Raw genomic sequence first — 11,182 nt, forward strand, 5'->3', positions numbered from 1 at the left:
TTGCCTCATGTTTAAATCCTTTTGATCAAATATATGTTGAAGACTCTTGTGATCCGTAAAAATTATACACTTTGTACCATAGAGGTAATGGCGCCAAATCTTTAGCGCGAAGACAACCGCTCCAAGTTCCAGATCATGCGTTGTGTAGTTCTTCTCATTGGTCTTGAGTTGGCGCGAGGCATACGCTATGACTTTGTCTCGCTGCATAAGGACACATCCGAGTCCCTGATGTGAAGCGTCGCAGTAAACAACGATGTCATCCGTCCCCTCGGGCAGAGACAGAATTGGCGCACTACATAATTTCTGTTTCAACATTTGAAAGGCTGCTTCCTGATTTTCGCCCCAAACAAACTTCTTGTCTTTCTGAGTTAGCGCGGTCAGAGGTAGAGCTATCTTGGAGAAGTTCTCAATGAAGCGTCGATAGTAGCCAGCTAGTCCTAGGAATTGCCTCACCTCAGTTGGGGTTTTTGGCGCTTCCCAGTTTTCGATGGCCTTGACTTTGGAAGGATCAACGTGTATTCCTTTCTCGTTTACAACGTGACCGAGAAAGTGAACTTCTCTAAGCCAAAACTCGCACTTGGAAAACTTCGCATACAACTTTTCTTTCCTCAACAATTCCAAAATCAATCTCAAGTGTTGCTCATGCTCGGCCTTGGTCCGAGAGTAAATCAGAATATCATCTATAAACACAATCACAAACTTGTCCAAGTATGGTTTGCACACGCGGTTCATCAGATCCATGAACACAGCCGGCGCATTAGTTAGCCCGAAAGGCATCACTAAGAACTCATAATGGCCGTATCTAGTTCGGAAGGCTGTTTTCGGCACATCTTCCTCATGGACCCTAAGTTGGTGGTATCCTGACCGTAGATCTATCTTCGAATAATAACTGGATCCCTGCAACTGGTCAAATAAGTCGTCAATCCTCGGTAAGGGGTACCGATTCTTGACTGTCAGCTTGTTCAGCTCCCTGTAGTCAATACACATTCTGAACGAACCATCCTTCTTCTTAACAAACAGTACTGGAGCTCCCCAAGGTGAAAAGCTTGGGCGTATGAAACACTTATCCAATAGTTCCTGTAACTGATTGGATAGCTCTTGCATCTCAGATGGAGCTAATCGATAAGGCGCTCGAGCTACTGGCGCAGCTCCTGGGACTAAATCAATACGAAACTCTACTTGTCGCGGCTGCGGTAATCCGGGCAAATCTTCAGGAAAAACTTCTGGAAATTCGCGCACTACCGGTAAGTCTTCAATTCTTCGCTCATCTCCTTTCTTCTCTACTACATGCGCCAGGAAGGCGTAGCACCCTTTCCTTAGGCACTTACGCGCCTTTAGGCACGAAATCAGTTTCGTCGCAACTCCCCTTCTTTCCCCTTGAATTACTAAGGTTTCTTCGTTCAACAGTGGGATCCGAACCTGCTTCTCATGGCAAATAACTTCCGCGCGGTTCTCGACTAACCAATCCATGCCTACCACAATGTCAAAACTTCCCAAGTCTATTGGCAACAAGTTAATATTGAACCCGTGACCTCCCATGACTATAACACATTGTTCAGTTCTTTCGTTCGCGCATAACTGCCTACCATTGGCTAGTTCTATAGTATAAGGCGTATCTAGCCTACTGGTTGCTAAGCCTAGGGAGTTTTTAAACTCAGCAGATATAAAACTCAGGTCAGCGCCAGTATCAAATAAGACAGATGCAAAATGGCCGTTAAGCAAAAACGTACCGGTTACCACATTCGGCTCTTCTTTAGCTTCACCCGCGCCGATCACAAAAGCTCTCCCGCGAGCTTGGTTTCCCCTTTGCGGGCAATCCCGACTGAAATGCCCTGGCTTTCCGCATGCATAGCAGTTGTCATTGGCTCCAGCTTCTTTAGCACGGCAATTCACCGTCTTGTGCCCTGGCCTGTTACATTTGGCGCACGTGACGCTCGCGCATTCACCTTCGTGGTGAAACTTGCATTTGTTGCACCATGGGTAAGGGCCACTGTATCCCTTTCGTGGTGGCTCCGCGGCCTGAATCGCGTAAACCCTTGCGCTTTCCTGCTTCTTGAACGGTGGCTGCTTGGAGTCGGACCCTCGGTGGTGCGAGTTCCATTTCCTCTTGGAGTCAGAGGTTCGCTGCTCGCTTCCGCGCGTAGTCAACATACCCGCACGGACCGTATCCCTTGTAAGGGTGATGGCCCGCGCTACCGCCTCATCAAAGGTTGGAGGCGCTGCGGCGTTGAGCGGAACCCTAACAACAGGAGGTAACCCAAAAATATACCTCTCGATCTTCTTTTCTTCCGTGTTTGCCATGTCTGGCACCAACTGGCAAAGCTCGTTGAACCGGTTGTTGTAGGCGTCGATATCCGTTCCTACCATAGTGTGGTTCCAGAATTCCTGCTGCAGACTCTGGATTTCTGCGCGAGAGCAGAACTTTCTCATCATCATTTCCTTCAGTTCCTCCCAGGTCTTGTGGAGAGCAACTTCTCGCCCCAATGTCTTCACTTGAAGCTTCCACCAAGACGAAGCTGCCTCTTGGAACATGCAGGTCGCGTAAAGGACCTTCTGGTTCTCACTACATCCGCTAATGGAGAGAACTGTCTCCATCTTGTCAATCCAGTTGTAGAGCCCAATGGCCCCTTCGGTACCCTTGAATGGCCAAGGCCTACAGGCCATGAATGTCTTATAGGAGCATCCTTTGTCCAAGGTTCCTGATTCGGGTTCTGGGGTCTCGTTCTGACGACCCTGACTTGATTCGGCCTTGCTGGCCTCATGCGTTGCAATCGCCTGCGCGATTATTTCCGCGAGTTCCTCGGGTGTCATGGTAATTCCCTTGGCTCTAGTTGCAGGCATTCTCGCTTTAAAAGAGAATGAAAATATATCAAACTTAGCGCATGTACTCTGAGCACATAATGTTCTTTATCTTTATTCACTAGACACTGTGTGACCCGTGTTCCTAAGTGTGTGTATAGTTTCTTTTGAAAATATTTTCTTTGAAAAATATTTCATGCGATTCCCCAACGGTTATAGTCTAGGTTAAAACTTCTTTTCCTAGTTCGCTATAACCAGTGCTTTGATACCAATCTGTCACACCCGGCCCTGAGCGGCGGAAACAGCCGGGCGCGCGCGAGTGGGGATTGATACTTAAGCACGGGCCATTGCAAACATTCAAAGTAAGATTTTCATTGCGCATGAAAAGTTTAATACAAATACATTACATTGTTTAAAAAAAATTACATAAAAACATCCAAGTATAAAAACTGTTGAAGATTTCCACGCCATATCCCCTTGCGCGGCGGGAACAACCACGCGCATCGAAGGGATAGAACTAAAATCTTCCAAAAAGCTAGTTTTAGATGTTCAGCGTGAGGTGCTCTAAGTGTGACTCCATGCGCTACCTAGTTATCTCCTGAAAGACACGTAAAAACATTTGAATCAGTATAAACTGAGTGAGTTCACAAGTTTTAGTAACTTGATAAATCGTATTGCATCATAATCTAGATACAAATCATTATGAAACATAATTCTGATAGCATCATTAAAACACATGCTTGGTAAAACATATTCTGATAAAATCATTCCGCGAGTTACGCGCGAACATTTCTGGGAACTGTGCTCGTCTGTGTAAGTGGCGCTGCCGCTACGAGCTAAAATAAGGTAATACCGTCCCGCGGTTTACGCGCGGACACTTCTGGAAAACTGTGCTCGTCTGTGTAAGTGGCGCTGCCACTACGAGCGAATAATGCTGTAATACCGTCCCGCGGGTTACGCGCGGACGTTGTGCCGGAAAACAAGGCGCTCGTCTGCGTAAGAGGAGCGACCTCTACGAGCGGGCTCAACCCATAGTACTGCCCCATGACCATACTAGGCACTCGTCTGTGTAAGAGGTGCGACCCCTACGAGTGGGTGGATCAAACCAGCAGTCCCTACCCTTAGAGTTCCAATGGTAAAGTGATCACTTACTCGAGTTCTAGCGCACATACATCGAAAACCTTAGATAACCGTTTGCATTGCTCATAACTTAAACACATAATCGCTTGCATAGCTTGTAAATATACCATGATAAAACATTATTTAAGTACGTGTCCCTCGCCCCGAAAACAGTTTAAAAATAGTGAAAACAGTGAAAATAGGGGCTGTGAGACTCACCTGTGGTTCTTGTTAAGGGATTAATCGAGATTCGGGTTTTCTTGGAGTTGGCCTCGGAATCGAAGGTCTAGAATACGATTAAATAACAAGAAGTATATATATTAAGATCAAGAAATAGGAGAATATAAGGGTTGGAAAGTAGATCTCAGGGTTATAATCTCGGCTTACCTAGTAACAGGATCGGAAATGAAATTTGCAGTTCTTAAGAGAGAAGTTTGAAGTGTGTTTGGGTGATAATTTGGGTTTCATATTTATAGGCAAACTCAAGGGAACACAATCCCTTGCTTTAGGGGATTGTAATCTTTTCATATCTAGGTATAATGATGATAAAGTATGGAAATTATTATTGTTTATTGTTTATTTAAAAGTGGAGGAGTGGATAAAAGATCTTGATTTGATTTGGACAGGACATGCAGGTCTGGGGTTGGTGAGAATAGGGTGGCTGACAGTTTACTTTTCATGTTACAGTGTGCTTTTTCAGGTACTTTTGTCAGTGTACAGTAAAAAAAAGTGGAAAATCTCTGAAACACGCTACTGTTTCCTTTTGGGCGGGAGTAATCTCCTTATGTCTGGAGAATAGACTAAGTGTTCTGTGCGCATCACTTTGTGCGCATAGCTTTCTGCGTGAAGGATATTTCTTTGCTGCGGGTAGGTGCGTAACCTTCTCGCAGTTAGGGACATTGAGTTTCATTTGTAGATTCTCCAGGTGGTCTTGGTATTTCAACATAGTGATCAGTCATGTTGAAGTCAATTCCATCTTGGAGCTTCAGACAAACTAGCTCTCAATGTTCCCGCCATGCGGGGAGGTTAGTTCCCTTCCGCACGCGCATAAACGATTTAGGATGCACCCGCCTTAGCATCATGCGGGATGGTCAACCCTTTAGATAACATAACGTTAAGGTACATGAAAACATAAAGCCAAAGCATTCGCGCATGGCGCATATAACATATGCTCACGCTGGTTCTTAACATGGTGCGCTCGCGCAGGTTGCACATAACAAATGCACGCGCTGACTAACATGGCGCGCTCGCGCAGGGCGCACATAACAAATGCACGCGCTGACTAACATGGCGCGCTCGCGCAGGGCGCACATAACAAATGCACGCGCTGACTAACATGGCGCGCTCGCGCAGGGCGCACATAACAAATGCCCGCGCTGATTCTATATGGCGCGCATAATATTTACAATCACCTAATTATTAGGTTGATTACTTAGTTTAAGGGATTGGGAATTTACCGGGTGTCACACTATCATCCATCAATTGCACATTAAACCTTGACTACCCACTTTGATTGCTTGACTGAACAACAATAAAAACTCCTGGGGTTTTAACATTAAACTCAGTAGTATCCTAAATTATAGGAACTTGCTGTTGGTTCTTTGTTGACAGATTCCCCGTTGGTGCAATTAGAGCATTTGCAACTTGGAAGATTGGCTTATCTTCCATGATCATATGATTCTCAATCCTTTCATGCTCAGAAGCTTGTAAAAAGCAGATAACATCATCAAGCTTGAATGTTGGGAAATTTGCCTTTTTCCTTGATGAACTTACTTGCAGTGTACCATTCTCCAAACAAAGATGATAACAGCTTCTTTTTTAGATCAAAATCTGTTATTGCAAGGTCAGTTGTTCTGATTCCATTAACAATGGCAACAAACCTTTGCAAAATTGATTTCAACCTCTCTCATTCCTTGAACTTGAATTTATCCAGTGGTTGCTTCAATCTTTCTTTCTTGATGGCTTAAAGCTAAGTATTTCCTTCAAACATTTCAAAAATTGCATCAAACATGTCCTTTGTTGTAGAGTGATGAGCCAACATGTCAAAATCTCCCAAGACAGACCAAGCTTCAGCATAGACAGTGCTCTGTCATCCTTCTTTTTCATTTATCTTTCCAAGGTTTGATTATTGGTTGTGCCATCAGGAACATATTGATGCAGTGGTAAAATGATAACAAAGATCAAATTATGTTGATTCTTGGAATACCCGTGATGAACTTCCCAAAACTCCAAAAATCCCACCCAGAGGTCAAGGAAAATTAAGAAAAAATACTTTATTACTAAAATTTAAGTCTGGCTTTTCAGATTACATAAGCAACAAATAAATAGAGTTTCTAATACGAAATGGGCCCAAAAAGGCCATGGGCCAAAGACAAACTCAAAAATAAAAATGTAAAAACTGACGAAAAAACATAAAAAGGCCCATAAATTTATTTAGGAGGCGTTTTTGGGCTTTGGACAAGGGCCAAACCGCCTTAGGCCATCTGCCACATTGGGCACCCCGTCTCAAGCTTAGCTTTGATGTGATTGGTCGTGGGCTTGAAACGGAGCTTTGTAGGCCAGGTTATGCCCGTTTCAAGTGCCACCTTTGGAAGCACGATCATGGGGCTCCAAATATAACATGGCAGGCTCTTCAATACTTGGGCCTCCGTCATTCCCTCCTGGATAGATAAAATTCGACCTCGAATCTGCAGTGACCTCATTATTAGGCGAATCCCCATGAAACGGCATCAAATGTCTGACATTGAAAGCATCCGCACAACGAATATTGCTTGGTAACCTCAATCAGTAAGCATTAGAATTTATCTTCTACACAATCTCCACTAGCCCGATTTTCTTGGCTGACAATTTATTATACTTCGCAACTGGAAAACAATCTTTAGTCAAAACAGCCTAAACAAAGTCACCCACTTCAAAATCAACTTGCATAGGATTTTGGTCTATAGCTTGCTTGTACTTTGAATTAGTGTGGGCCAAGTTTTCCTGCCCCGTTGTATGAACTTCATGTAACCCAATCACAAAATCTTGTACCTTATTGGGAACAGAACCTGAACAGGTAGTGAGATCAAATCGAGAGGACCTCGGGGCTTAGCAGAATAGACCGCCTCAAACGGGCTAAAACCAGTACTCCGGTTAACTGCGTGATTATGAGCAAACTCCGCCTGACATGACTTTTTATCCCAAGACTTCACATGATCACCCACAAGACATCACAAAAGATTACCAAGTGATCGATTAACAACCTTCGTTTGCGCATCCATTTGAGGGTGGTAGGCACTACTGAATTTGAGCTGAGTGTTCACCATTTTCCATAGGCTGCACCAAAATTGACTCAAGAAAAGAGTGTCCTGATCATAAACAATAGAAGATAGTAAACCATACAAACAATAGACATCCTGAAAGAATAATTGAGCCACATTAACTGCATATGTCGTCTTCTTACAAGAAATAAAGTGCACCATCTTAGAAAACCGATCAACAACAACAAAGATCGAATCATTCCCCCTCTGAGTCTGAGGCAACCCCAACACAAAATCCATACTAATATCAGTCCAATGATGTGAACGGACATGCAAAGGCATATAAAGACCCGCATTAGTAACGGCGCCCTTTGAGACATGGCAAATTCGACATCTTTTAACATAATGATCTACCTATTTCCTCATAGTAGGCCAGAAGTAAAAAGACTACACCAACTGTAAAGTACAATCACGACCAACATGACCCTCCCCTTGTAACTTCTAAATAATTTTCAACCGAAGAATATAGTCAGGAACAAATAGCTGATTCCCCTTGAACAATAACCCGTCATGCAAAAGAAAGTCCGATTTCTGACCCGCTTGCACACCCTGCAACGAAACCGAAAAAAATGGGTCAATGGTTAACTGCTCACGAATAACATCCAATCCCGGTACATTGACTCTCACGGATTCAAGTAGATTTCCCCTTCTGCTTAGGGCATCAGCAACTCGGTTTGAAACACCAGTTTTGTGTTTGACCACAAAAGTAAACTTGTAAAGAAATGCTAACCAACGTTTGTGTTTATGAGATATCTTGTCTTACATGCGAATATGCCTTATAGAATAATGATCAGTGAATAAAACAAACTCTTTATGAAACAAATAGTGACGCCAATGCTTTATATCATGAACCACTGCATAAAACTCTAGGTCATAAGTACGATATCTCAACTTCTCGCTTAAATAAGCAATAGGTAGACCCCTTTGAATGAGAAACCCGCCAATCCCAACCTTCGAGGCATCAGCATGAAGTTCAAAAACTTATGAAAAGTCAGGCAATAACAGAATTGGTGCAGTAGTGAGCTTTTCCTTTATAACTTGAAAAGCTAAATCTGCCCCCTCTATCCATACAAACGTCTTTCCCCTCATGCAATCTGTAATAGGGGCCATAATGGAACTGAAGTGTGGAATTAACTGTCTATAAAAAGAAGCAAGCCCATGAAAACTGCGGACTTCATTAATGGTTGTAGGAGTTGGCCAGTTTTGAACAGCTACTACTTTAGACTCATCCACCTGTATCCCATCACCAGAAATGACATACCCCAAGAACAAAACTTTATGGGTCATGAACACATATTTCGTTGTTGCTGCTAGAAATTGTCTCTGCGAATTAAGGCAAAAACCTTCCTGACATGCACGACGTTCTCACTGAAAGAAGCACTATAAATAAGAATATCATCAAAATATACCACCACAAACTTCCCAATAAAAGGCCTGAGCAACTGATTCATCACACTCATAAAAGTACTATGCGCGTTTGATAAACCAAAAGGCATCACCAACCACTCTTACAACCCTTCACGAGTTTTTAAGGCTGTTGTCCATTTATCCTCAGGTCTGAGACGAATCTAGTAATAACCACTTTTCAAATCCATCTTTGTAAAAATAATAGCACCACTAATCTGGTCAAGCATATCATCAAGTCGAGGAATAGGAAACCTGTACCTCACAGTAATCTTGTTGATGGCTCAACTATCACACACATCTGCCAGGTGCCATCCTTCTTTGTAGTTAACAAAGCAGGAACAGCACAAGGGCTCATACTTTCACGAACATGACCCTTAGGAATCAACTCCTCAACCTGTCTACGCAACTCTTCATGCTCTATCGGGCTCATCCTCTCGGGCTCATCCAAATCAATATGATGTTGGATGACACGCAAAGGTGGCAGCCCATCCGGCAATTCATTAGGGAAAACATCAGAAAATTTCTCAAGTAAAGGAATCATAGTTTCAGGAATCTCAACTTCCTCGGGAACCGGTTTCCCTATCAAAACAAAAACACTGTCTGTCTCCACCAACTCATCTTCAAACTGACTAATGGTCAACATGTTACCCGAATGCTTTGTGTTTAACTGCTTTGGCTTACTAGGAACAAGAATTATCTTCACCCCACCAAACAGGAATCTATTAGAACTGGACCGCCCGTTATGTTCTATATTTCATTCATACTCCCAAGGTCTACCCAACAGCAAGTGACACGCATCCATAGGAACCACATCACACGCGACATCATCTTTATATGTGATCCTTTTAGAAATATAATCAAGGGCTCTCTTAGAAACCGTTACCTCTCCCCATTTCTTAAGTCATTGAAGCTTATAAGGTTTGGGGTGAATTTCCGTCTTCAAGGACAACTTTTGGACTGCCTCTTCAGAAATCAGATTGACACAACTTCCAGAATCGATGAAAAACGTGCAAAACTTCCCCATAATGGTACGTGTGGAGGAAAAGATGTTATGCTTAAGCCATTCGTCCTCATCAGCCTTTGGTGTATAGCATGAGCGCCTGACCACCAAATTCACCCCAACATAACCAGTCACAATCTTCTCCTCATACTCAGGTTCATCATCATACTCTGGGTCCTTTTCATACTCTTCATACTGTTCATCCTCAGATTCAACAAACAAATGCCTCTTACACGCTTGTTTACAATCAACTTGTCGATGGTCTGTCTCACCAAACTTGAAACACTTCACCCCTCTGCTTCTAGCTCCCTTAGAAGTTCACCCAGCCGTCAAATCACAATATTCTCTTTTTGTCCATTGTCATAAATGTGCCCTAAATTTTCCTTAAATAGGCACAGTTGACATATTCTAGAAACCCTAATGATTAATACATTACATATTCAAACGTATTCAAAAATATTGTAAGTGTAAACCGGTCTTTGATTAAGCTTGTAAGCTTTTATCCTTGTCAAGCAGACCTTGTAACCATAAGTGTGCTTGGAACAGTTATCCGAGTAAGCTTTACTTAGAATATTTTCTCCGAGTAAGAAAACTTCATTCTTCATGATATTACCAAACTTTGCTCGATAATATCCTACGAGCAAACTTGTTCTTCTTTTATCCCTTCAACCTTTTATCTTTAACTTATTTGAACAAGTTAAGTGTGCTGGTGACACTGTAGCTTGCTCGAGATTGAACCTTTCTCGTTGAAGTCCTTAAAGTAATTTCTTCAATAACTTCCTTCAAGAGTTCTTGGAACACTGTTTATTAATAAACCTTGCTCGATCCACCAAATAGTTGGTTTTAGCTTGGTTTAGTCAAGGGTTTGCTCTAAAACAAACTTTTCTCAACTTGAAGAACAACCATGCTTGATGAAGTGTTGCTTACTCGAACATACACTTTGAATAATTCTAGAAGATAACTTTATTCGAGAGTGAAATACCATGCTTGAATAAGTCTAGGCTTCCTCGAAGTGCCAAGTTTGCTTAGTTTTCGTACTTATCCATTTCTTAGGAGGTTGAGAAGATTCTAATATTTCCTTAGTTGAATCTTGATCCCAACAGGTGACTTCGGTTGGATAGTCTTGGGGTTTGTAAGCTTGACATTGAGTGATTTGGGTTGGGTAGGATTGAATTTGGTTCATGTGTGTAGGTCTCGGGCATGCATTGCGATAATGGCTAGGGTCTCCATAGTTGTAATAAGCTATAATAGTTAAGGGTGCTTGAGTTAACGATCGAGCATAAGGTAAAGTTTGGGGTTGGGTAAGAGGTGAGGTAAATGGTTGAATCATGGGTTAGTTGAGTTCACAGCATGTGGTAAAGAGGTGACCAAAATGACCAAAGTGGGTGCATTGACGACACTTGAGGTAAGAAGAATGGTGGAATTTACACGTTTTACAATAAGGGTATGGTCTTGTGTAGGGTTTCTTGGTGGATTGGTCTTGTTGGGCTTGTGATTGGGCCAAGACATAGTTTTGGAGAATTTATTTTGTTGTTGCGGTTATGAGATGTGTTGTTTT

The 11,182-nt window shown here is 42.6% G+C and overlaps 1 protein-coding gene across 1 annotated transcript; it reads right to left on the minus strand.

Moving 5' to 3' along the window:
- Positions 1-8,883: 8,883 nt before the first annotated feature.
- Positions 8,884-9,517, minus strand: LOC143575364 (uncharacterized). The gene is made up of 2 exons (XM_077059765.1): positions 9,508-9,517; positions 8,884-9,371 (listed from the first exon to the last, which is right to left on the minus strand). Exons 1-2 carry the CDS (start codon positions 9,515-9,517, stop codon positions 8,884-8,886), a joined length of 498 nt encoding a protein of 165 aa, XP_076915880.1.
- Positions 9,518-11,182: the final 1,665 nt, after the last annotated feature.

The sequence above is a fragment of the Bidens hawaiensis genome, unplaced genomic scaffold (assembly GCF_021521415.1).
Source record: "Bidens hawaiensis isolate Kalapana, Puna unplaced genomic scaffold, B.hawaiensis_p1.1 tig00027342_1, whole genome shotgun sequence".
NCBI classification, from domain to species: Eukaryota; Viridiplantae; Streptophyta; class Magnoliopsida; order Asterales; family Asteraceae; genus Bidens; species Bidens hawaiensis.